The sequence below is a fragment of the Barbus barbus genome, assembly GCF_936440315.1.
Source record: "Barbus barbus genome assembly, chromosome: 7".
Taxonomy (NCBI): Eukaryota; Metazoa; Chordata; class Actinopteri; order Cypriniformes; family Cyprinidae; genus Barbus; species Barbus barbus.
Window position 1 is genome coordinate 7,580,768 of NC_136735.1, and position 26,272 is coordinate 7,607,039.

At 35.6% G+C, this 26,272-nt stretch overlaps 3 protein-coding genes and 1 long non-coding RNA gene across 7 annotated transcripts; 2 read left to right on the forward strand and 2 right to left on the reverse strand.

Moving 5' to 3' along the window:
• The first annotated feature begins 239 nt into the window (after nt 1-239).
• On the forward strand, nt 240-3,147 carry LOC306873253. The gene is made up of 3 exons (XR_013784472.1): nt 240-289; nt 1,077-1,342; nt 2,508-3,147. It is a non-coding gene; the product is annotated as an uncharacterized lncRNA (long non-coding RNA).
• LOC306873251 (3-oxo-5-alpha-steroid 4-dehydrogenase 2-like) lies at nt 2,702-9,748 on the reverse strand. Its single transcript, XM_079422391.1, has 5 exons — nt 9,414-9,748; nt 6,833-6,996; nt 6,643-6,744; nt 3,716-3,866; nt 2,702-3,339 (listed from the first exon to the last, which is right to left on the reverse strand). Exons 1-5 carry the CDS (start codon nt 9,686-9,688, stop codon nt 3,273-3,275), a joined length of 759 nt encoding a protein of 252 aa, XP_079278517.1. The 5' UTR covers nt 9,689-9,748; the 3' UTR covers nt 2,702-3,272.
• A 3,529-nt stretch (nt 9,749-13,277) lies between these two features.
• On the forward strand, nt 13,278-24,146 carry psen2 (presenilin 2). 2 transcript variants are annotated; one of them, XM_079422382.1, is made up of 11 exons: nt 13,278-13,861; nt 16,750-16,914; nt 17,068-17,276; nt 17,471-17,612; nt 17,700-17,767; nt 18,997-19,217; nt 19,806-19,904; nt 20,059-20,109; nt 20,262-20,381; nt 20,607-20,722; nt 21,532-24,146. In XM_079422382.1, the coding sequence occupies exons 2-11, from the start codon at nt 16,783-16,785 to the stop codon at nt 21,685-21,687; spliced, it is 1,314 nt and encodes a 437-aa protein (XP_079278508.1). In that variant the 5' UTR covers nt 13,278-13,861; nt 16,750-16,782; the 3' UTR covers nt 21,688-24,146. The 2 variants fall into 2 exon arrangements, with proteins under 2 accessions (XP_079278508.1, XP_079278509.1); XM_079422383.1 differs by having other exon boundaries at nt 13,769-13,990; nt 21,532-24,045.
• Nucleotides 24,046-25,949, reverse strand: dpy30 (dpy-30 histone methyltransferase complex regulatory subunit). 3 transcript variants are annotated; one of them, XM_079422393.1, is made up of 5 exons: nt 25,904-25,949; nt 25,571-25,611; nt 25,411-25,458; nt 24,947-25,257; nt 24,046-24,453 (listed from the first exon to the last, which is right to left on the reverse strand). In XM_079422393.1, exons 1-4 carry the CDS (start codon nt 25,911-25,913, stop codon nt 24,985-24,987), a joined length of 372 nt encoding a protein of 123 aa, XP_079278519.1. In that variant the 5' UTR covers nt 25,914-25,949; the 3' UTR covers nt 24,046-24,453; nt 24,947-24,984. The 3 variants fall into 3 exon arrangements, with proteins under 3 accessions (XP_079278519.1, XP_079278520.1, XP_079278518.1); XM_079422394.1 differs by having other exon boundaries at nt 24,056-24,278; nt 25,106-25,257; XM_079422392.1 differs by having other exon boundaries at nt 24,060-25,257; nt 25,904-25,945.
• Between the last annotated feature and the right edge of the window lie 323 nt (nt 25,950-26,272).

Consider the following 26,272-nt stretch of genomic DNA (forward strand, 5'->3'; position numbering starts at 1 on the left):
AAAATATATCCAATCAGCATAAATTGAAAAACAATATTCATAATCATATACTATAAATAATTTAGACCGTATTTATATTTGGGAAGTTCGATACAAACCTCCGAGCGGCAACTTTGGTAAAGAATAATTACATACAATAATCAGCATTTTAATGTTTGGACTGAATTCAAATATTTAAGTTAAATGGTGAATTTTCTTATTTTTTTTAGTCAGGACAATTATCGGCTACCTACGTCTCCATCGTCAGGACCCAAAATGGTGGCGGCGTGAGTAGAAGCAAAAGCTGAAGGTGAGTGAGTTATTATAGAGATAGTTATAAGCATGTGCACATTTAACATTATATCACCAAACAGATATTTCATTTTTCAGCCCGCCTATTCATGTCTAAACATGTCAAATTGTATATTATTATATTATTGCGTCTAAAGTGTATGAGATTGTTAAATAACATGTAGAATAGAGACCGGGGCAAGTTGTCACACTCCAGTGAATGTCCCAGGTGAATAAAATGCTCTTTCATAATATACATTAAGTGCTCTTGCGGACTAATTTTGTACGTAATATACTAAAAAATATATTTTTAGTACTTAAGACTAAGTGTATTCTACTGTGGTATTTCGGGACACTGTGAATATGAACTAAAATGTGCTTTTAACATACTATCTCTGTATTTTAAAAAAATGTATTTGGTACACTTGAACCATCTTTCATACACTAGTACATTTAAGTGGTGACTAATTCATTTTTTAAATACAAAGAGAGTATGTTAAAAGCACATTTTAGTTTATATTCATGGTGTCCCAAAATAGCACAGTTGAGTACACTTAGATGGTCTTATATTAAAAAGTACTAAAGAATCAATTTTAGTATATTAAGTACAAAACTAGTGCACGAAAAAGAGCACTTTAAGTATATTATGCAAGTGCACTTTTTTCCGCCTGTGACATTCACTGGAGTGTGACAACTTGCCCCGGTCTCTATTCTACATGTTATTTAATACTCTCATTTAAGTATGTTATGGAAGTGTACTTTTTTTTCCGTTGTTCCACTAGACTCATGCTTTTCATGTCTTTTAGTTTCTATAGACATGAGTAGGCTCCGGAGCTTTTGGAATAACTATAAAGTGCTGATTGTTATGGGCTCTGGCCTCGGGTTGGTTCACTGGGGTTGGTACTCAATCAAATCCAATCCACTGCTGAAGAAGAACAGGGAGGAATATATTCCCGAGCCGGGCATTGTGTCTTACGTCGCTCCGCCTCCACCGCCTCTGCCTCCTCTGCCCGAGAAGAGCAAGAAGAGAGCGACCAAAGACAAGGAGTAACTGCAGATGCTGCTCAGCAAGGTGAGAAGAGTTTAATGTTAGCTGTTAAAGGGATAGTTCACCCAAAATAATGAAAACGGTGTCATCATTTACTCACCCTGAGAGACGTGGTCATTGTGATACTAGAAGACTCCTCAAAATGTTTGTTTTCCATGCGAGGAAGAAAGTCACATGGGTTTGGACTGAACTGAGTGAGTAAATGATGATAGAAATCATTTTAACTGGCACTTAGATAAGTGTCTGTGTAATCTGTCCTTGAGGTCTGTTATAAATCACTCGGGTCTCAATGTGTAGTTGTTTACTCCAGAATATGAGAACATGCTGCTCTGTCCTCGGTTTAAAAGTGTGTGCATTTAATCTTATCTGTTAAGATTACATGTGCATTTCTTGATAACGTCAGATTTGGTCAAAGTGTAGAAAGTGCGATGCCGGATTTATTTATTTATTTATTTATTTTTTGATGATGATGGCAGTTCTCTATTTTGACAGGAAAAATGGCATAACATATTTTTTAATTTTTCATTAATTTATAGTTTATTTTTCATTTAAAGTTTGTTGTTTTGTTGTGTGTTTTATTATTTTTAGTCCTTATTTAAAATGTCTATAGAGTTTTTCTTAATTTTTTTAAAAGTTATTTTAGTACAAGTTGAGCTAAACGGAAAAAAGGTGCATTTGCAACTAGCCAATATAAAATTAGTTATTTTAACATTTTTAAGTCGCATCTGTATATTTATATATGTAAATGTTAAATATAGTTTATATTATAAATAGTGCTGTCAAACGATTAATCGCATCCAAAATAAAAGTTTTTGTTTGCATAATATATGTATGTGTACTGTGTATATTTATTATGTATATATACACAGTTTTAGTTTTATCAAGCTGTAATAATAAGCTTGTTTGCATCTGTTATCGGTGCATCCTTGTTTGCACCGTTGTTCAACTCCTGAGTCTTGTTTGGGATGTATTTTCTTCATCAGTTTATGTAATGCTTAAGTATCAGTCACCAAAGAGTGACAAAGTGCTCAGAAGTCATTCACTTTCAATAAAAGAACTGTGACTGTTGATAAAGTTGAGCAGAGTTCAACTTTATGCAAATAACTGAAGATCACAACACTTTAATCAGCTGCTGAAGTGTCAGTTGATTAGCCCTTTCTTTCCTAACTTTCTCCCTTGGCTTTTGCAGGTCGTCCTCTTCTGAAGACGTGAAGATGAAGAACCAGAGCTGGCTGAGGAAGAACTGGTTTTGGGTTGCCGGTGGTGCATTTGCTAGTATTCATTTTGGCACGTGGCTCCTGCAGAAGGCGATGAAGAGTTCAGTGCAGACTGAACGGCAGCTCAAAAGCAAGTCAGCTCCAGAGGAGTAACAGCAAATAATATGCATTTGAGGGATTGTTTTAATTTAAGTGCTTTGTTGTCTGTCTCGTGAAAAATTAAAAATACACACTCTGCTTCTTGATGCACACATATGACAAAATATCTTGTATGGAAATAATTTGAAACGAATTAAGTTTTTTTTTTATTCTGAAATTGAATTATTGCTGAGAAATTCTGAGTGGATGACGTATTCACTGAAGGCAGGATATTGAGAAGCCATTCAGTTCAGTGGACTTTGAACAGCAGCATTGCACGGTTTGTGTTTCATGTTTCTTAAGCAGCAGTAACACTTGACTGGATATAATCATTTGTGACTGATGAAGTCTTTTATGACAAGTCTGTGCAAATGGGAATATAGTATGTATATAAATGACCATTCTCCACTATGTACAGCTGTAAATATAGGTTTTAATGATGTATTTAAAAAATAAATAAATACACAATTTCTGAAGTGTTCCTTGTATGAGATGTGGGTGTGAGTAGAACGTGCAGCTCTTGCGGTTTCTTAATTAACGCAGCGTTTAATCGTGTTTTCCTGGGCTGGAAATGTTGTTTTTCCAAATTTCAGACTTTGTTATAGCAGGAAAGGGATCACAGCCTTTCTTGATTTGGGGTAATCTTTAAATTTCTCCAAGTAATACCTGTGAAGAAAACAAGGCATTTACTTCCAGGTTTGCATAAGATAAAAACATAAACCCTCTATTATAAGGTAACTAAGTGTGCCAGATGCTGGATTCTTGACCAGGTTTATTATAATTAACTAAATCTACAACCATAAAAATATTACTTGAAATAAAATAAATGTTAACAGAAATACAATAAAACAAAAAAAAAACTATTTAATTTGAGCTAGTTGCTAAGACATTTCTCATATTTTTAACTTGAAATATAAAATAACTAATAATAATTTAAACTAATAAATAAAAATTCATAAGAATATATAGACATATAAAAAGTGTGCCGATGTAGGGCTCTCTCTAGATTTTGGAGCAAAGTTTGTGTAAGTTGGTCCTGCACCTGTGATGGTGGTAGGCTCGAGGCCCAATGGAGCAGATAGTGAACAGAGCAAAGGAGAAAGCAGGAAGGGACCAGCTGGCCACAGCGTATCCACACCATTCAACAATCTCCCCAAAGAAGTTAGCACCGGAGACCAGCTCAAACATTCCTCCTAAAGAGAACACTGGGATCAATCTTTTTATATTTCAGCTTTAAAGTGCCCCTATTATGGATTTTTGAAAATGAGCGTTCATGCAGTGTGTAACACAGCTCTAAGTGAATGAAAACATCCTGCTAAGTTTTAAATATGAAAGTGCGCCGTGTATAAAGTTATTGTCTCTCAAAAGAAAGAGTCGACTCTGAATCATTGAAACGAATCGTTTTTAAAACAAATCTCTTAAGCCGTTTCTAACCACTGCTTTAAATTAAATCAACCAATCAGACCAATTCACGCAAAGGAGGGGTTTGGAAAAATTAATCATTGAGCGAATCGTTTGGGAGTCGTTGCGCAAGTAAGGTAAAAATTAATTCATATTCTAAGACAATGAAAGTGTTTTTTGACCTTGCATGCATGTCAACCTGTTGTTTGGGACTCCGAAAATCAAAAAAAGGACCTTTCATAACCCATAGGGGCACTTTAAAATTTTGTTGAACAGGCTAGACTAAGCAAAAGACACATCCGCTATCATTCTGTCTGTTCCCAAATCTTTGCCTCAATTATTGAGTCAGTTCATGAACAACACATCCCAGTTCATTGGGTTATTCAACTCCTGAATATTTTTGAGACCCATAATGAAAAAACTATTTTGATTAATTAAAAAAGTATTATATTCATTTAATATAATAATAATAATTAAATGTATATACAGGTCCTTTTCAAAAAATTTGCATATTGTGATAAAGTTCATTATTTTCTGTAATGTACTGATAAACATTAGACTTTCATATATTTTAGATTCATTACAACACAACTGAAGTAGTTCAAGCCTTTTATTGTTTTAATATTGATGATTTTGGCATACAGCTCATGAAAACCCAAAAATTCCTATCTCAAAAAATTAGCATATTTCATCCGACCAATAAAAGAAAAGTGTTTTTAATACAAAAAAAGTCAACCTTCAAATAATTATGTTCAGTTATGCACTCAATACTTGGTCGGGAATCCTTTTGCAGAAATGACTGCTTCAATGCGGCGTGGCATGGAGGCAATCAGCCTGTGGCACTGCTGAGGTGTTATGGAGGCCCAGGATGCTTCGATAGCGGCCTTAAGCTCATCCAGAGTGTTGGGTCTTGCGTCTCTCAACTTTCTCTTCACAATATCCCACAGATTCTCTATGGGGTTCAGGTCAGGAGAGTTGGCAGGCCAATTGAGCACAGTAATACCATGGTCAGTAAACCATTTACCAGTGGTTTTGGCACTGTGAGCAGGTGCCAGGTCGTGCTGAAAAATGAAATCTTCATCTCCATAAAGCTTTTCAGCAGATGGAAGCATGAAGTGCTCCAAAATCTCCTGATAGCTAGCTGCATTGACCCTGCCCTTGATAAAACACAGTGGACCAACACCAGCATCACTGACTGTGGGTACTTGACACTGGACTTCAGGCATTTTGGCATTTCCCTCTCCCCAGTCTTCCTCCAGACTCTGGCACCTTGATTTCCGAATGACATGCAAAATTTGCTTTCATCCGAAAAAAGTACTTTGGACCACTGATCAACAGTCCAGTGCTGCTTCTCTGTAGCCCAGGTCAGGCGCTTCTGCCGCTGTTTCTGGTTCAAAAGTGGCTTGACCTGGGGAATGCGGCACCTGTAGCCCATTTCCTGCACACGCCTGTACACGGTGGCTCTGGATGTTTCTACTCCAGACTCAGTCCACTGCTTCCGCAGGTCCCCCAAGGTCTGGAATCGGTCCTTCTCCACAATCTTCCTCAGGGTCCGGTCACCTCTTCTCGTTGTGCTGCGTTTTCTGCCACACTTTTTCCTTCCCACAGACTTCCCACTGAGGTGCCTTGATACAGCACTCTGGGAACAGCCTATTCGTTCAGAAATTTCTTTCTGTGTCTTACCCTCTTGCTTGAGGGTGTCAATGATGGCCTTCTGGACAGCAGTCAGGTCGGCAGTCTTACCCATGATTGCGGTTTTGAGTAATGAACCAGGCTGGGAGTTTTTAAAAGCCTCAGGAATCTTTTGCAGGTGTTTAGAGTTAATTAGTTGATTCAGATGATTAGGTTAATAGCTCGTTTAGAGAACCTTTTCATGATATGCTAATGTTTTGAGAATTTTGGGTTTTCATGAGCTGTATGCCAAAATCATCAATATTAAAACAATAAAAGGCTTGAACTACTTCAGTTGTGTTGTAATGAATCTAAAATATATGAAAGTCTAATGTTTATCAGTACATTACAGAAAATAATGAACTTTATCACAATATGCTAATTTTTTGAAAAGGACCTGTATTAGTAGATATTATTAGTATAATAATTGAATATAACAAAGTTAAATTAAATATACATACACAGTATATATATATATATATATATATATATATATATATATATATATATATACACCCATTTATTATTAAAATGTATTATAATAAATATGTAGTCATATAATTCTAACATTATAAACATTCTAACTATTTTTCCCACGTAATTATTCCTAAATCCATTTGAAGAATTTGTGTGTATTTTACCCATAAATATTTTTTTTAATTAATTAAATAAATAAATAAACATTTATATTAATGTAATTTATTATAACTATTACATTTATATATTTATATTAGTAAAATTTACATTTGTTAAAATCTAATAAATATGTGGTCATACATTTATAACATTATAAAATCATATTTTTTCTAACTTTTTCCCCACATAATTTTCCATAAATCCATTTGACCGTGGAATATAACAGCATAACTGAGCTCATAATCATAATCAAACACTGACCTCTAGGGATTTTATAGTTGACTTCTCCTGGTTTCCTCAGGTTTCGTAAAATATAGTCGCTGTGGATGTTGATGGCCATTCCAGTGAAAAACATCAGCAAACCTGGAAGGAGTGTTTTTACAGCAGCATTCAAATGAATCATGCAGTTCATCAGAAAGATCTAATGGTCTACTAGCAGCATGTACAGTACCAGTGAGGAAGCGTGTGTCTCTGTGCCATTCGCTGTGGTACTGAATGCAGTGGAGCATGTAGTGACCCTGCAGAAATCCGTTCACAGAGCAGAAGATCACCGCGCTCACCACAATGTGCAGAGGAGACGGCCTGCCTTTAGTCAGCAAGGAGTATATAAAAGTCCTGCAGGAGCAGCAAAGAGTGTGAGGAAACAGGCACAGAGGGATTTGCTGTCAGGTCTGTAAAAGAATTACTAGCATTTTAAAAGGAAAAATGCTATGGTAAAAACATTAATTGGTGCATGGTTCCCTTACTATGGGGAAAAACTGTACACTTCATAATCCCGTGATTTTACAGAAAAACACTGTTAAATTTACAGTTTTTGGAGGTGAAAAAGAACAAGTCAGCTTATAATTTACAATGAAACTCATAAACTGACATTCCCAAAATTCTCTGTGATAGCTCCTATTTGAAGTTTTTTCTTAGTTTTCCCCCCTTGTTTTCTTAAATGAATGTTTATTGCATTATTTTAGTGTCGTGTTTTTTTGTTACACCGTGTGTAACATTTTTGTCTCAATGTGGAAATGAGAGCACATGGTTATCTGTGTACACCAGGGGTGCCCAATCCTGCTCCTGCTCCTGGGCACCCCTGGTGTACATTATTATTATTATAAGAGGCTCCTTGTTTTCTGAATTGTATCAGATATGTTTTCTGCTTTATATCATTCTCTTGTTTAATGTGATTTTTCTCATCTTAGCTTGTCTCTTTCTGCTTTTGATATGTAACTGCATGGGAAAGAGAACAATTAGGTCAATTTGTGTTTTTTTATTACTAGGCCTGTGTTTGGTGGTTGTCAGTGTCTATTAAAGGTAGGCCTAATAGATTGTAGTACTTCAGTTGGTTGATATATTATAGCAGTTATTGAAATATACATTTTTGTTTGTTGATGGTAATTTAAGATCAGTCTGTAAAACCTGAAATGTTGTGGTAAAGACCTGGCAACCACAACTACTGTTTTCTCTGTGTGGCAGGAATTTATTTCAACAGGGACAAGAAAGGTAAAGTGTTAGCTGCTTTTGAGTCAACAAATTACTGTATTCTCCCTTATGCCACATCAGCAGAGACGTGCAGGATATGTTTGCAGAAAATGTCTTGATTTGTAGAGATTAGATTTAATAAACCTGCTGTAACATGGTGGTGGCATTTCCTGTAAACCAGATTTTTATCCAAAATGTGGCTAAAAATAGACCTGAAATCTACAGGCAGTCGAATTTAAAATCTGTAAATCACCAGGGTCTGGCAAGTCAGTTCAATCTCCAGTCATTATGGTAATGCCCCAGGCGACTGTTTTCTAGCAAACTGGCATGCAAGCACATTCCAAAATTGGGCAAACTTAAATTGTGTCTAGATTACGTTAAATAACATAGAAATAAAAAAAAAAGACAACAACGGATTAATGCAGTTCAAGAAAGAGTTAGCTACGAGCCTTGACAATGATGCCATTTCCTCCTGGAAAAAAGCAACAAACAAAAATAAACCTAAACGAACCCAAAAGCTTTTATACTGAAAATAAGCCCAAAATATCGCGATCTGCACCTGCCCCCTTCATTGCCTCCATAAACTGGATCGCTTGATGCGCCAAACCCGAACAAGAAGCCCAAAGATGTTAACACCCAAACCAGTTGACACATGAGCGGACTTCCAAACAAACATAAACAAAACCCGACGGCTCTGTCGACAGTGATTTAGCTAAAACTGTTGAAACCGAGCATAACGAGTTTTTGGTCGCGGTAATATTACTTTGGTCAAAAATAGCGGATACAAAATGCGCTAGAAGCCAGGACGTTGCTATGGTTACCACGGTGTCAATCAACGCAAATTCGAGAAAGAGTTCTATTTCGAACACTCATTAATGATGATTCACTCCGTATTTAAATATGGTTACCACTCCTGAAACTACAGTGTGTACATGGCCGTGTGTGAAGAAGCCTAGCTATTGACTTCATATCCTCGCGGGTGTTGTTACAAAAAATTTGTCCTTCCTGTTCATTCTACTGGACTGAGTTGCAGTATAACTGAAAAAGAAGATACTTAGACTACACCCAGTTATCTAGAAAACTGTCTAAAACTCTACTTCATTATGCTACCTTGTTACCTATAGCCTACTTTCATTACCTTTAGACATTCAAAGTACAAAGTACATTTGTGCAGGTCATCATATGCCTTAAATCATGCCTTTCTTTTTATTCAACCATTTTTCCAAGTTTACAAGTCAAAGTGCACCACTTTGTCTAAGACTAAAACATGATATTTTAAACATAGTCACTATTGAAGATGGACAATCAAGGTGAACGCAGTCAACAATCAACACAAACAGCTATTTCAAATGCTTAAAAAAATCAGCTTAAGGTGGCAGATGGCAGTCTTACAAAAAAAAAGTTCATTCAGTATATTACAGGATATATATTGTTTTGCATATATATGCTTTTAGTATGTTAATCTGATATAGCTGTACTTCTTTTGAACATTCTTATAAGTTCCTTGTCAATGTGCTATTGCTGGCATTAATGCACTATATGTGAAATATGAACATCAATACCTCTGAAAGTAGTGCAAGCTAAAGGTCCAGAGCAGTAAATGTCTTCCTATCCCCGGCAAACTTTCTGTTGTCAAAAACAACAGCACAGGAACAAGGAATGATGGAAGCTCTTGAATAAACCATCCTGCCTTGGCTGGGACCATCATCCCGGAGGATTTTGCGTCGACATAACGTCCGTATGGTGTGTGCATGGTCATTTGCCGCAGGAGGTAAAGCACTCCACCGACTACAAATGTCCAGCTACAATAGTGAATAGTGTTTTCTTGGCAATGCATTGCTGCTCTCTTTATGCTTCTCAATGCACTGCAGTGTTCCCTTCTCACTGTGTTGATCTCTGTAGTGAAAAAGAAACCACCCCCATCTGAAACCCTTGAGTTCCTCCCACCCGTTTTTATTGGCTCTGTATGTGCATGAAACATAAGGTCCATCCTACTAGGTAAGATAAATTAAACATCTGAAGTCAATGAGTGACTCCAGTCATAAAGAATCCCATCACAGCACTGAGACTTTAGGACCCCGTGATTTTCCCCTAAAATGCTCCAGAATTTTTCAAACAACTTCTGAAACAAAACAAATAAACCTCCACATGCAGTCATGCTGAGTACTCGGCCTGAAGAGAGATTTGAAGATTAATAAGCTATGTTGTTGCCATGCAGGGTGTTCTGTGTGTTTGCCAAGGATTAGATGGCTTATAGATGACAAACTATGCAGACTTCCTACTGAGTTTATATATGAGGAGTTTATTTGCAAAAACCGATAAACACCACTTTTTTAAAAAAAGAACCCTAAACACGTTTTGTCAAAAATGGCGGTATTGTCCACCTTCAAGGCATCGCAAGTTCACATTTTACTGCAGAAGCTGACAAGCGCCCTTGTTCTCATTGGTATTGAAATATAGTATCTTTCAGGGACTAATTATAATTATTTGGGCCAAATAATTAAGGAAACCAAAATTGTGATTACACTAAAATAAATGATTCTCCACCCCATTATTTCTCTCTCTCTCTCTCTCTCTCTCTCTCTCTGTTTCTCTCTCTCTCTCTTCTATAGGGAGGGCGATAACAGTTGTATCTGTTGTGTATGATTAATATGATATAAAAATGACAGTGAAAAGAAAAGCGAAATCACTTTTTTTTTAAATGAACTCTCATAAAGCCTAAAAATCTAGCATTTCTGTTATTGTACAAGTCTGAGGGATAGAGAGCTGAAATTCAAGAAGAAACGTTGGAAGACAAGACAAAGAAGAATCTGAAAATTTCTGCTTGTGAATGACCCCCCCCCCCCCCCCCCCCAAAAAAAAAATAAAACACAAAAAACTATAATAAAAATAAGTTAACATTTTAGATACAATAGACACATGATTAGAGGTCTTATAATAAATATAACCAAGGAGCTGAAAATTAAAGAGCTTAAATCATCCCAGAATTTATTCATATTTATTCATACTCGGACACTTTTATCTTCTGAGATGGACAATACACACACAGTGCATTAACATACAGACATCTGTTTCCCCATCCCACTGAAAGATAATGGGGGAAAACGCCTCACATATGCATCATCTCCGTTTCATCCCCTTCCTTCCCCTCACCCATCCTTCACTTGAATGCAAGTGATATTCATGTTTGGTATCGTTTGAGTTGTCTCAGGGCAAGTGGTACAATGGTCTCAATCTTAAAAGATAATACAGATCTTAAGAGTTAAGAGATATTTTGATTACTGTAGAGAGTGTCATTCCATGCAAATTATAGCTTATATAAGGAATTTCCATTTAGGTCAACTGGATGTTGTACGACCAACCTAAATAGGGTGAGCCTAACCTCTGTTTATTGTACTATAGCGAAGTGTTACATGGGGAAACCATGTAAAGAAAAGAGATTATCCTTAGGACACAATCAAGGACTACAGCGGTGGAACTATACAAGAAAAAATTCCTCCATGAAATCTAGCATGTCATTCTTTTTGTTATTAATTTGCATTAGAGACTTTTTCCAAAGATTCCATTTCTAATAAATATATATTACATTGTGGTATGGATTTTGCTAATTTTTGAATTTCAAAAGAATTTTCCTTTAGGTGACATTTTATGTTTGGATTGAAAACCGTTGACTAATATTTGTATTATTACAAGTGGAAGTAAACTCAATACTGGTAACTATTAACTAACTCTGGAAGCATCCTTTCATTGCTTGCAAAAGTAAGATGGTTATCAAGTGTATCAAGCCATTTGAAATAACTTTAACAACTTGTTTGGATTCTTTAAAAGGAATGGGAAAGTTGTGAAAAGACTTCATAGGACAGAATGTTTCCACTCATAAAGTACAAAGTAAAGAGTGTAAAGACCATCAACTCTACCGTGTGACTCCACCGGGCAGGGACACCGGCAAGGGATAGAAGTATCGCTTTTTATTTTAGTTTTTCCATTTATTTGTTTATTATTGAAATGTTATATGCATGTGTCAATTTTATTTAATTTCTTTATTTTCTTAAATATGTGGGTATATAGTATTTATAGAGTTGTAACTTTTAGTTTTAGTTACTTTTTCTTATTTGTAAGTCGCTTTGGACAAAAGCGTCTGCTAAACGACAAAGTGAAGTAAGTAAGTAAAGTATATATTCCATCATATAACAGGTCTATTCAAGTAATGAGACAGTTGTTCCATAAAAGTATTTTATGTGGAGAAAAGTTGTAATAGAAACACATTTTCCAAGCAATAATATTACTGGTAAAATTTAGATAATTTGATTGGTAACTTTCCAGGAAGAAAATTGCATCTCAATAGAAAAGCCCTTTGAAAAATACACTGCGGGATAAAGAACCAGAATTTTCTTATTTTTTTAAAAACAATTTCTTAACCAATTAATTTTTTTTTTTAATTAATATTTTGCAAGTAACATTTTTAGTTTGAAAACATACTTTAAGGTACAAAAATATTTGGATTTTAACAATGTGTAAGAACAAGCAACCTATTGCGAGGGATTGAAAGTATCAAACAAACATACGATATATAAACCAACAAGATAAAATAAATGAAGATAAAGAACAATAACAAATATATAAAATCTAAATAATGAAATACATAGACAATAATAGCAAACAAAAAAAAATAAAAAATAAACGAAGAACAGGGGTTATAAAACTTGCATTAAGATACAGCACAAATAAAGTAAATAACTTTTCAGCAAATATATAATTCTTTTTTTGTTATCAGTACATTAAAGAGAATCAGTAAACATAAGAAATTCAGACAAAAAAAATAAAAATCAAACAAACATACAAACAAACTTTTATGTAAATAAAATTTACCATATAAAATAATAAGATTCACCATAAAGTTAACAAATAATTTTTGATTCATAAAAACTATAAAAACAACTTTGCATGTTAGGCCTATATCTAAAATATATCCAGATTTCAGTTGAAAATTACCATAGATCTTCCCAATTAATTAATTAATTTGTTTGTTTATTTTTTGAATAACAACAGTCAAAGATTGAACTTTTTTTTCTATCTGATCTGAACCAAAATGAACAGCTTAACCAATTAAGTTTCTTTATTAAATAGAGTGGTGGAACTATGATGTCACTTTGTAGGCGAAAACCCGGAAGCGAGTTAACATTTTAGCACTTCCGGTTCCATCATCCCAGACAAGAGTCAATGGGTTTTTTGAATGGGATTTTGGTTAAATCCCTTAAATAAGGTCCGTGGTTTACACAGGCTCAAGATACTTTCACGTTTTATTCTACGACATAAAACACACCAGTTACACCCCACTCGTGATTTTTTTAAGCTGTTACGTTTCTTTAAAAAGACGGTTGCTAACAAGTTGCTAAATGAGACTACAGGCGCTGTCGGAGACATTCAACGTCATCACGCCGAACAGGAACTCATTCTAACCCGCTTTTACAGTCTCGTGCTCTTTTGGATTAAAATTCATCCAGAGTAAATAATTATCATGGAAAATGTTTCTAAAAATAAGTTTAAAAGTGGTCGGAAACATGGTGGTGGTGCTGTAGTTCGTTTATAGCCTAATGTTAGCTTTTTAGTTCTGGCGCTTGTATTTAGGCTTCAAAATTCATAACATTTGCATTACTTTGTAAATATTATCTCGATGGTCAAAACGTGTAAGTTTCATGAACTATGATTGAACACAGAGCTTATTTTTTGCGATTATCCAAAAGCCTATTGGGGAAATCCTATTGGGTTTTTGTCGAGGGAACCAGTTTCATGCTAACAGCCGATCCGCCTACAGAGTGACGTCATAGTTCCCCCACTCTATTATGATTGGTCGACGTGAAATGTGGTCACGCGCCCGAGCGTCACGCGGCGCGTCGGGAATCAGCTGATCGAGATCACTTCCTCGATGAGATTCGCGATGTTTTGACCGAGTCCTGCTGCAAAAATCGCTGCTGGATCGTTATTCATGTAAACACGGTCACATCTGAAGGTATTTCAGTCTTCTCATCTGTGCACTTCATCAGATGTGGGTTTACTGTGGACATGGGGAGGAGCTGGCTTTCCAGACACATTAGGAGATGTTGGGCAGTCATGGATCAGGAAAAATGCTTTGATCTGGGTTTGTGGAACATTATTAGAATATGACAGTCTCATGAGTAAGAGCAGGGGTGTATTACACGCATTATAACGCGTGTGTTTGTCCCAGAGATTATTCCTCGTTTATAAAGATCAACGTTTTTAATCTAATCCATTTAAATTACAGAAGAAATGTGGTACTCTTATAGTACAATGTCAGATGGTAGCCTAATAATATCATATTAAGATATGAAATGGAAGTGTATATGGAAAAGTAACCGACAGAGATGGATATTATACATTTTCTTCTGTGTGTTTTATGAAAATGTTCACACTGAAGCTCCAATCTATAATATTTCATCCTAGAGAAACAAGATATATCAGCACCATATCAGTTACTGACTTCCAGTTTACTTGCTCCTACAGCAGATTTCACAAAAATATTTTTATATTTCATAATATTTTATGGGAATATGTTATCGGCCAACATTAAAATAAAAAAAGCATTTTGAAACAGTTCAGTGGCCATCTTAACCACAGAAAAAGTTAAACAAGCCCTTACAGTTTCTGCTTCTAGTATTAATTCATTAAGACAGATACAGATAATAATAAAAGTTTGAATAAAAGCTATGATTGACATAGAGATTATAGATATATGTCCCAGATTGGCATTTTTTTGCATTTATATTCAATTGATGGTTTATATATATAAAATACTTTATTTTAGTATGATTCGGAATATATTTTTATGCAATTTGACTCATATCATATCTTTGTAAAATATGAGAAAAAATGTAAAAAATATAATAATCAAAGCATGTAGTTTTAGTTTGGTAATTGCATTTATTAGTAATTTATTATTTATTTATTAATAACTATTTTAATATATTCTACCAGATTATACTTCCGAGCAAAGTACAATAAACACTCACCATAGGCAGCATGTTAATTCTGACCCTGCAGTCTCTCACAAACTCCACAAGTCATTTTCTACTATAAGATGTTCATGTTGTCATCTCAGAAACCTCCCCCTACTCTAAACTGACCTCATCATGTTCTCGCATTGAAAAATACATCACGGAGCAAAGAGGACACTGACAGACAAGACAGAGCTGGTAACTTTTAGTATGAAACAAAGCCTCGGTGTTCAAATTTGGTAATTTTTTAAAAGAAATTCAAACAACAAATACTGTTTTGTGGCTCTTTAATGCATCGTGACAGATCGCTGTAGTGCCTCAGTTCAAGCGGCACATGAACCGATCATCATCTTTACTAGTCATAGCACGAAATAAACATGAATGAACATCAGAAGATATCTTGTTTCAACCATGAAAAGATTTCAATACGCACCATTTTTCAAGTTCAAGTCCACCAATGTTAATGTACTCTCCTGTCTGGTTTGTTTTTCGGCGTTATAATATGTCAGACTGCCTGTTAATCAAACTCCCAGCGAAAGGGTCAATTGAGCAGCCAATATTGGACAAAGTACAGAAATAACTGGGGCTAAAGAAATGCCGGCATTAATGCCATGTGCTACACTTTTCACATGTCTCTTTAAATAGATTTTTAATGATATAAGGTATTTTTGTCATTTGGAGCGACCACTCATCATGTGGTGTGACCAATAATAGCAATAACTGTATTAAAATTTAAATAAAATATCTAATTTCTGTGGTTGAAATATGAATCAATGCTACAGTATGCTTAAGTGAATGGTATTTTTAAAACATTTTTATCAGTTTTGTGTAATTTGCAGGAAAAATACGTCTGTTAACTACATTTAAGAAAGCAACTCTGAAATTATAGAACGCAAATAAGAGATCGTTATTTACAAAAACTCAAATTAAATGCAAATACTTTGTTTCTAAACACTTTCATTACTGAGAACATTTTGAAAAAATGTTAAGCATGTTAAGGAAATTATTTAATTTTTAATATAAATCATGGTCACGCCACATGATATTTTTTAAGCTACGGCCAATTCATCTAGATGAAAAAACACTGAAATCACTTAATTTAAAATTTTGATATTAATTTATGTGTACACAACATTCTTAATGTTTGAACAATTACAGTAGATATTATAATTTTTTTGTGTATTAAAATTGGCTTGTCGAAAATCCTTATACCCAATATATTATGACCATATATATATATATATATATATGGTAATTTATACTAAGGGGACGTTGAATGCTTGAATCTGATTGGCTGTCGAACGTTCTAAGGTGTGCAATTATTTTCAGGGAAACGCACGGAGAATGTAGTTTCAGGCACTGCATTACCGTCCATATCACTTCGCCAGATGATTTGCGTTATTTCAAAGTTCCTTACAGCCTAAACCAGCAAAATAACCAGAGCCCACAACAACACTGGGCAAACAAATAAATATAGTAAACATAGTTTACTACGTTTACACACACACACACACACACACACACATATATAAATTTGACAGTATTTCGTATATTTCTTTTGTAAATTCGTATATAATTTTTGTAAAATGCAGTTCAAAATGAAGGCATATTTTACATTTACTGAACACAGTCATATTTATGGATAAATATAACCATGCATAATAATTAACAGCAATATTTACTTGCATGTGTTGTTATTATATAATAAAAATGTTGCATGTAAAATGTTGCACAGAGACTTCCATGATCAGTGTTGAGTGGTGATGCAAATGAATCATTGAGCAAACCCTTCATTTGACATATGTAAGCTACTCTATGGTTTTTCCATTGAGCTTTTCGGTATAGGCTGCATTTATATTCATCTGGCGTGATGCGTTTGTTGCAGCTTTGGACGTTTGGCTTCTGTCACCTTCTCTTCATGAATACCTCAGACAGTGAAGAGGACTCTTACAACGAGAGGTCCGCTCTGGTCCAATCCGAAAGCCCAACCATCCCTTCATACAACCAAAATCATGATATGTCTCTGCCCCAGGAAACAGACACCAAACGGGTAAGTGGACATGAATTCTCCTTCCTCTCTTTTAAAAGAACTAAGCTTGACGTATGCTAATATTGAGTAGTTACTGTGCATCCAATTTGCATCTGATCCATATCTGCATCCACAAATCCCATTTTTATTGTCCTCACCTGTAATGTCCCGCAGCGGCGGCCGGCCAGCTCAGTTTTGGACGAGCCAGGGCCAGTGGAGCAAGAGCGAGCATCTACACCTGATGGAGAGGAAGAGGAGCTGACCCTCAAATACGGCGCTAAGCACGTCATCATGCTCTTCATCCCTGTCACGCTCTGCATGGTGGTGGTAGTGGCAACAATCAAGTCTGTCAGTTTCTACACGGAGAAGACCTCACAGCGGCTGTACGTGCTTAGTTACCTCAAAGTATATATATAATTAAACATTAAAATAATTATTGTTGAATGCAGCTAAGAAACATGATTCAGCAGTTTGTCCTGATAGTATCTGCTTCCAGTATTAACCAATTTATGCCTATTGGATCGTTCAGGTAACAACACGGTATTAAGAAGCAGAAATGTTATGGTTTGTTTTGCAGCATCTACACTCCGTTCGAAGAGGATCCGAACTCTGTTGGTCAGAGGCTCTTGAATTCGTTCCTCAACACGATCGTCATGATCAGTGTGATTGTGGTCATGACGATAATACTGGTGGTGCTTTATAAGTATCGCTGCTATAAAGTGAGATCCTCATTATTACTACAACTCTATAGAGTTCTGTGGTTTTGACTATGATTATAACACCGTCTTGTTTCTGTGTGTGTGCAGTTCATCCACGGCTGGCTGATTCTGTCTTCACTGATGTTGCTCTTCTGGTTCAGCTTCATGTATCTAGGGTGAGATTCTGCTGAGCTTCGCTTTCTTGTAATACTGCTACTGTATGTAACTGAATCTCATATAGGAGGATGTGTCAGTGCTGGACGATATAGCTGAAAACATGATATCTTCATACTTTTAGCCTGTCGAGAAGACTGCGTGATGGATTTTAATCATCAATTCAGCAGATATATTCACCTGCAATATTGTTTTTGTTCTTTTTTTTTTAAACATAAAATACACAATTTGCAATTATCAGAACTAAGCTTTTTAGCTTTTAGCATTTAAGAGAAGCTTCTTGGTTTGACCAGTTTTCATAATGTAGAGATTGTGTTAATGTGTGTTAAATATAACAAATAAGGAAACCAGATGAGGTACAATAAACAAGAAAAAAAGTAAAAATGAGATCAGTCGTGATTAATAATCACAATGTAATTTTTGAGCAAACTGATAATGAGTGCCATCTTAATATTTATCTGCTTGCTCTTAAAGGGATAGTTCACCCAAAACTGATAATTCTGTCATTAATTGCTCACCCTCATGTCGTTCCAAACCTGTAAGACCTTCGTTCATCTTGGGAACACAAATTAAGACATGTTTGATGAAATCCGAGAGCTTTCTGGCTCTGCATAGACATCAACGCAACTGTAATGTTCCCAGATCCGGAAACATAATAAGGACATCGGTAAAACAGTCCATGTGACATCAGGGGTTCAACCGTAATTTTACGAAGCTGCGGAAATAGTTTTTGTGTGCAAAGAAAACAAAAATAACTTTATTCAACAATTCTTCTCCTTCGCGTCACCCTAGCACGGTGAGTTCCACAATGCATGAACAACATGAATGTGAATAATTAATGACAGAATTTTAATTTTTGGGTGAACTTTCCCTTTAAATGGCTTAGAAGAGTGATTTTTGTTGATTGAAAAAATGTGGTTCAGAATGACCAAGGCTTTTTAAAAAAAAATTTTTACACTAAATGAGTAAAAGAAATAATGATATCTAATCATTTTTTTATGGAGTAATATAACAGTGCATTGTAATAAGCAGCAATATTTTAAAGCATGTAATATGACAGTTCCATGAACAGTTTTGAGTGATTATGTAAACGAATTGATTAGCAGAAATGAATCAAACAAGATCGATTGATGACGTTGAATCAAACACATCATAATATGACCCCTTTAATTCATCTATATTATAAGTTTATAAGTAGTTCCATACTTTTGACAAACCCTTTTGTTTGCAGCGAGGTGTTCAAGACATATAACGTGGCTATGGACTACCCAACGTTAGTGATGATCGTCTGGAATTTCGGCGTCGTGGGAATGATCTGCATCCACTGGAAAGGGCCACTGCAGCTGCAGCAGGCGTACCTCATTGTCATCAGCGCCCTCATGGCCCTAATCTTCATCAAATACCTGCCCGAATGGTCAGCATGGGTCATACTGGGAGCCATCTCGGTATATGGTACGGTGCCTGCCTGGAGATTGATTGACAGATCGCAAACCATCTGCTTCTGCATTTGTTCTTCGACTTCTGGGTGTCACTTCCTATACTGTCTGTGACTCACATTCACATTTAAAAGAAGGATTGCTATTTCTTTAAGGGGTTAATTATCAGGCCAAAAATGAAAATTCTGTAATGATTTAATCTGTAATCCCCCTTGTTCCAAATTTCTATGACTTTTTCTCTCTTCTGTGGAACATGAAATAACACTGTGAAGAATGTTGCTAATAGTTTCAGTTCCCATTGACTTCCATTGTATTTTTTCACCAATGGTTGCAGACATTTTTCAAAATCATCTTCTGTCTTCTGCAGAAGAAAGAAACGCATAAAGGTTTGGAACGACATGAGTAAATTATGACAGAATTTTCATTCTTGGATGGACTATCCCTAACTTGTTTAATGTTAAAAATTCAGTTCTTAAAGTGACAGAACATCATTTAAAAAAATTATTTTAGTAGTGGTGCAGAAATGGCAAAAGTCATTTCTAATCACTTAAAATGCTCATATCTGTGGGATTAGTGCTCATTGTTCATTGTGTTTATTTTCCAGATTTGATAGCAGTGCTTTGTCCGAAAGGCCCGTTGAGGATGCTGGTTGAGACGGCGCAAGAAAGAAACGAGCCAATTTTCCCTGCGCTCATATATTCATGTATGTCCTGAAAAATGAAATCCAGAACATACAGCATACTCTCAACAGTTGGGATTGTCTAAAAATTACATCACCACATTTTTCATCAGCTAGTTTAACCACTTTAAGTCCAGTCAAGATGGGTCATGTACTAATAAAAGGTTCTCTTTCTCAGCTGCCATGGTTTGGATGGTTGGCATGGCTGATTCTAGTAATCCAAATTCCGGTGAGCTGCATTTTTTATTATAATTTACAAGCACTTTACTAATATTTTAGTAATTTTTTTTTCCAAGACCTTGAAATGGTCTTTGTGTAGAAAGTGGAATGTAATACCCTGTAACCTAGAGATTGGTGAATAAGCTGTTGTTGTCCTCTCAGCTGATGAAAGGCAGCGGAATGAGGGCGGAGCCCGGGCACAGGAAGGGGTGGAGTCAGAGGATGATGTGGCTCAGGGAGGGAGGCGGCGGTACTCAGCAGAAGAGGACCTTGAGGAAGACCGTGAGTGTTTTCTGTGACTACAGCCTCAGTGTCCTACAGATCATGTTCTTTGCTTATAGTGCTGCTTCACTCATAAAGCATGTAATTAAGGCTCATATGTAGTGAATGTCCAGTGAAAATGAGGTGAACTAGTTAAAAATGCCTCCGGGAATCAAAGCAAACTTCACAAACTAATTTCATTCTAGTGTCATATGCTGAAATGCCTGTTGGTTGACTTTCTCACAGGAGGGGTGAAGCTGGGTCTTGGTGATTTCATCTTCTACAGTGTCCTGGTGGGAAAGGCGGCCGCCACCGGAGGAGACTGGAACACCACACTGGCCTGTTTCGTGGCCATTCTCATTGTGAGTGTCTCAACTAGCATTTATGAATTTATTTGTGAAATGTATCAATTTACAATGGCTTTTTTATATTTAAAAATGTAATTTATTGATTCAAAGCTGAATTTTCAGATTCATTACTCCAGTCTTCAGCATCACATGATCCTTCTGAAATCACTCTAATATGCTGATTTGCTGCTCAAAAACATTTCTTCTTATTATCAATGTTTAAAACAGTTGTGCTGTTTAATATATTTGTAGAAAACGGTAGTGTAGTACAACTGTACGGATAAATTGGTGTCGGAGATATTAACTATCTAAATGGCTTTCATCTGTTCAAGAGTTACTATGCACTGCCATTTTTTAGATTTGCATTTAAAAAGTTAACATTTTTTGGAGTGACAGAAACTTGACTTCAGTAGACGCATTATTACAAGCCATTGCATAAATAGTTAACTTTAATTTCTATAGAAAAAGGGGAAAAAACTAATATATTATAAACATCTATATTAAAGGAAATCCCAAAATGCATTATATTCTATTATATTACAATAAAACCTATACTTGTATATTTATTAAATATAATTTTTTTTATTAGTATTCTTTTTTGGTCATATTTATATTTCATTCAGTACTAAAGGTATTGATAAAAAAATAGTTGTAAACAATAATTGTTTGCTATGTATTTTTATTGCTACCTACTGTTTGTTGAATGTTCCAAATGAGTGGATGCTGCCTTCGTAGTGCAGTAGAAAGCTCGCTAGGTTTTGGAGCAGAGCCTAAGAGTTTACTTTAGGGTTGTTGTTGTTGCTGATGTTGTGGTGGTTTTGCAGGGACTGTGTCTGACTCTCCTACTGCTGGCCATTTTCAAGAAGGCTCTGCCGGCTCTGCCCATCTCCATCACCTTCGGCCTGGTCTTCTACTTCTCCACAGACAATCTGGTGCGGCCCTTCATGGACAGCCTGGCAGCCCACCAATACTACATCTGACAGAAACCCACTGACACATGAAGGACTTTATCAGAACACAGTCGTTATGTTTCAATGAGATTCAAACTTTTTTAGTTCTTATGGATCCAAGCGAGTTTCTGATCTTTCTGAGACTCTAGGTGAGTGAGTGAAGGTGTAAAATGTATCAAAACAAGCAAACCGATTTCAGTTCTGAGTTGGCATTTTGGTTTTTATTGAGAAGCTGCACATCAGCTCTTTAGAATATACAGTAGTTTTATTATTTTTTGTACTTACTGAGAAGGTAAATGATTTAGCAGTGTGACCTGCATCCCGACAAGTGTCAGTAAAGGGTCTTTATTCATAAATAACGACTTATAAAGTGAAGAACAGAGTGCTGCTAGATTCAGTGGTGAGACAGAAGCCTGTATATGTGGCCTACATACAGCAGTGTGAGTGCTGTAGGCTTGCCAGTGGTAACAGCATAATAAACTAATCACACAAATAGAGTTTTTCCTGCATACTTTCATTTTTAGAATCACTAATATTGTGGAAAGTAAAAAAAAAAAAAAAAAGCCTATGAAAGTGTGTAACGTAGGTTTATCAGGATGTGATCCTAAATCAACATATTTATTTGACCTACATAGGGCTGGGTGATATATTTTAATATACACAATAATTTTGATATCAGATTTTTATGTAATTTACATTACATTCACAATGTTGCATTTTAGTTGCAGAACATTGTTTTAAAACCAAACATGTTAACATTTTATGGATGGCTAAAACTGAGCAGTTACCAAACTGTAATCTCGAGAGGTTTTTAAGATTTTATTTACAAAGACATAAGTGTTTTATACAACAGAAATAAAATGTTTTAATAATGGCAGGTTCTCTAGAAGTAGCCTCCAAAACATCAGTGTAATATTTTACAACGAATATAAAATCAGACCAAACGGCAGAATGTTTTGATGAAAATACGAGTGCTGGCGAAAGAGCATGAAGAGATGTTTTAATAGTCTCTCTCAAACATATTCTATAATATAACATATGTTTTATTAAGATAGTAACTTTACAATAATGCGTTAAATAACAATGAGCAATACCTGTGGTGTAGCATTTCTCTTTGTAATCGTTAATGAATAAAAATACGTTAATTCATGTTAGCTCAGGTCCATTAATTAATATGAACAGAGGCAACTTTTGATTTTAATAATGTATCAGTAAATGTTTAACATTAGCTAATATTAATAAATGCTTTTTCATTTTTAGTTCATGTTAACAAATCGTATTGTGAAGTGTTACCCAAATACGTAAATACCAGGATATAAAAAGAATAATCTCAAATGGTTGTAAAATATAATAAAACAAATTGATGATATATTTATTATTGCCTAAGCTGTATCACCCAGCCCTAGTCCTGGAACAACATGGCAAAATCAAAATGATCATTGATGTAATGTTTGTGTTTTGAAGATTTGAAGTGAAACGCACATTTGCAAGTATCAGTTTATGAATTTGACCGTCTTTGGTTTACATTTGATCTACTGACTCTTGCTGACAGTCACAGGCACTGTCCAATTTTAAGATAAGTACACTGGGAACGTATATCTAGGATTTCTTCTAGACCCATATCAGGTATGCCAGCTCTTAGAAGTTGTTGGTGCCTTGCGTCATTGTTTTTCTGTGCCACACGAGAACTAGTGCACTGGAGGTGCAATACATTAGAGACAGAAACTGAATTCTTTTACTCTAGTTTACCGTGTTTCATGTCAATAACAATGTATTTATGTAGTTTCTCCACAGCATTTTCAGTTTAGCATTATATTCAATGTAAAAAGGCTTCTTTAATCTTAGTATGAATTTTCTCGAACTAATTGAAAAGGTGTTGGTCGTGTATATATATAACGCTGAGAGTCATTCTCTGCAAGACGATTGGTTCTCGGCTTTATAAATGTGTTCCTTTTTTATCAGCTGTTACCTGAATGGAAACAAACCATTGCTATCACTCATTTTTATACTGCTTTATGAATATAGAGACCTTTCATGGCCATGGTGAATTAGGGCTGCTTGAGAAACAGATGTGCTTTGAGCGGTTTAGGGATATTTTGCATATGCTGAGAGCGTTTAATCTTTATACTGAAGAAAGAAATTATATTTACTACAGATTAACATTTGAATTGTTTTTATATGTTCACAGTTTAAAGGAATTGTTTTCCTCTCTTGATTTTGTTTGTTATTGTCATGCACAATGCTTGGTGTCGTGTAATAATAAAATATCAAGCCAATAAATGGGAATGAAGGATTGTTCCTGAGCTGGATTTTTGTATATGCCAAGCCAATTTAGTGTAAGTTTTAGCTGCCTTATCAATTACCAAATAAAGAAAATCCACAGCAGTGAAACATATATGGCTGCTTGAACGTTTTATTAGAGCTTAAACTACATTACTGTTGGCAAACAAACAGTTTGAAGAGTGTGACACCATTACAATTAAATTCACAAAAAAACACACACAAAAAAAAAAACCTGTAATCCTATTTCTTCCACCGCACACTGTCTTTAATTTCGTTCCTCAAACTGGGACTTGTTCTTCAGTAAGAATGCCGCTAAAAACTCTATGGGATTTGGAGGCCTGAAGGAAGATGGATAGTGGAATTAGGTACATGAACTTAATTGATACAGAGGAAATTTTGATCAGACAAAGGGAATGAATTAAAGGAATTACTTATAAGAATATTTCACCCAGAAAAAGAAAATCTGCTGAACATTTACTCAGCCTCAGGCCATTGATGTAGACGAGTTTGTTTCTTCATCAGAACAGATTTGGAGAAATCTTGCATTATCACTTGCTTAGCTGATAAAAACACTACAGTAATTATGATGTAACCCACACCACTCCATCAAGTAAAAAGCTGTGCGTTTCATAGTTTCTGGCCAAAATACGATTCCAAAATCCATAATGACACTTCCTCCAATAAAAAGTCCATCCCTTATTGTCTTTCACATCAAAATCCACCAACATATTTAAGTAGTTTTGGACTCTTTTCACTTATAAACAGTGCTCAATCTGAGCATTTTTCTCTCCTGATTCAGATGAAATTACTTTTTCAGTGGAGAAAGAAATATTATGGATAGAGACTCGTGTTTTTCCCAGAACTGGAGTGGTCTGGATTATTGTAATGTTTTTATCAGCTGTTTGAACTCATTCTGACGGCACCCATTCACTGCAGAGGATCCATTGGCGAGCAAATGATGTAATGCTAAATTTCTCTCTAAATCTGTTCTGATGAAGAAACAAACTCATCTACATCTTGAATGGCCTGAGAGTGAGTACATTTTCATTTCTGGGTTAACCATTCTTTTAAGGCAATCATAACTCCCACCCCGCCAAAAAAATCATGTTCATGTAGTTTTGTGTTTGGAAGGAACTTGGCAAGAAGTCTGTGCACTAATGCAGACCTTTCCTTGGCCAGAACTGACAAGCCCTGCAGGAGAATAGGAACCACAGTCTGGTCCAGATACGCTCGTGTGGGAAGGGTCTGCAGGGTCTGAGGGTCCACCTTCTGTTTGGTGACTTTTTCAGCGGTTGTTTTCTCGTTCTCCACTATTCTCTAGAGAAACACACATAGAATACAGTCATAGAACTAATGCTTCGTTCATGATGCAGCCAATTCAGAACTGTTTTTCTAATCCAGTCTTTAAGACATTATACATTTAAATACAAATTCCCAAAGTTGAAAAACAAAGTAGTACTGATGTTGTACCTGGATGTTTTCAGTGAGGCCATATTCTGCATGAGGATTTTCTGGGACCTAAAATAAACAAGAAACACAATGACAACAACTGATCGAGACAAACTGACAAAGTGCTTTCTTGTATTAAACACACAATCTTGCTTTAAAGAAATATTGCAATGCTACTCACAGGAGTGTGTCCCTCCATGCTCTGCTCGGCATCAGGGTGTTCTGGAACGATCAAAATTAAACTATTGAGCCACATTAACAAGTTTAAGCACTCATACGCCGCAGTACTTTACATACGAGTCGCGCATATGTGCTTGTAAAGTCATACTGTAGGGAATGGCGGGATTCAATGGGCCACTGCAGAAAGCTCAACGCTCGCAATAATGCAAACAATCAGAGATATAACTCTCCCTACCGTATGTTAACACTGACTAGGTCTAAAACTGTAGCAGATATAATCACTGCACAATTAATCAGCGCAAAATTAACCACAAAGCTCAGAAACAGCACTTACCGTCCGCCATAGTTTGTTGTTGGTTTCTACGCAGTTGACGTTGCGCATGCGCAAAAGCACACACTTGAATGACGTGAGCGTAGGTTCTAAAAAGGGCGGGGCCTTGTGACCCAGACTTTTTATTTTTATTTTATTTTAACTATTTACAGTGTATTTACGTTATGTTTCTCAGTAGAATTATTAAAATGTAAAGCATTATCCAAACCACTGCTGAATAAAAACGTTAACGGTTTGGTCACGAGACAAGTGTTACATTACTCCGCGATTCTACACAGAGTCGTTTGTGATTACTGAATATGAATACTTTTTTTGTATACATGTAAAAATAAAATACAAACGTAAAATTTCTTTAAAAAAATTATTGTAAGT

What these genes read in the sequence shown, in the direction of transcription:
- LOC306873251 (XM_079422391.1), bottom strand. Translation starts at nt 9,688, where the DNA reads ATGCATTGCCAAGAAAACACTATTCACTATTGTAGCTGGACATTTGTA. An exon ending in AGCTTGCACTACTTTCAGAG is followed by an intron (nt 6,997 to 9,413) that starts GTATTGATGTTC and finishes CTGCTCCTGCAG; the next exon opens with GACTTTTATATACTCCTTGC. An exon ending in CGAGCCTACCACCATCACAG is followed by an intron (nt 3,340 to 3,715) that starts GTGCAGGACCAA and finishes TTTTCTTCACAG; the next exon opens with GTATTACTTGGAGAAATTTA.
- psen2 (XM_079422382.1), top strand. Translation starts at nt 16,783, where the DNA reads ATGAATACCTCAGACAGTGAAGAGGACTCTTACAACGAGAGGTCCGCT. An exon ending in CCCTGCGCTCATATATTCAT is followed by an intron (nt 19,905 to 20,058) that starts GTATGTCCTGAA and finishes TCTCTTTCTCAG; the next exon opens with CTGCCATGGTTTGGATGGTT. An exon ending in TTCTAGTAATCCAAATTCCG is followed by an intron (nt 20,110 to 20,261) that starts GTGAGCTGCATT and finishes TTGTCCTCTCAG; the next exon opens with CTGATGAAAGGCAGCGGAAT.
- dpy30 (XM_079422393.1), bottom strand. An exon ending in GCATGGAGGGACACACTCCT is followed by an intron (nt 25,459 to 25,570) that starts GTGAGTAGCATT and finishes TGTTTATTTTAG; the next exon opens with GTCCCAGAAAATCCTCATGC. An exon ending in GCCTCACTGAAAACATCCAG is followed by an intron (nt 25,258 to 25,410) that starts GTACAACATCAG and finishes GTGTTTCTCTAG; the next exon opens with AGAATAGTGGAGAACGAGAA.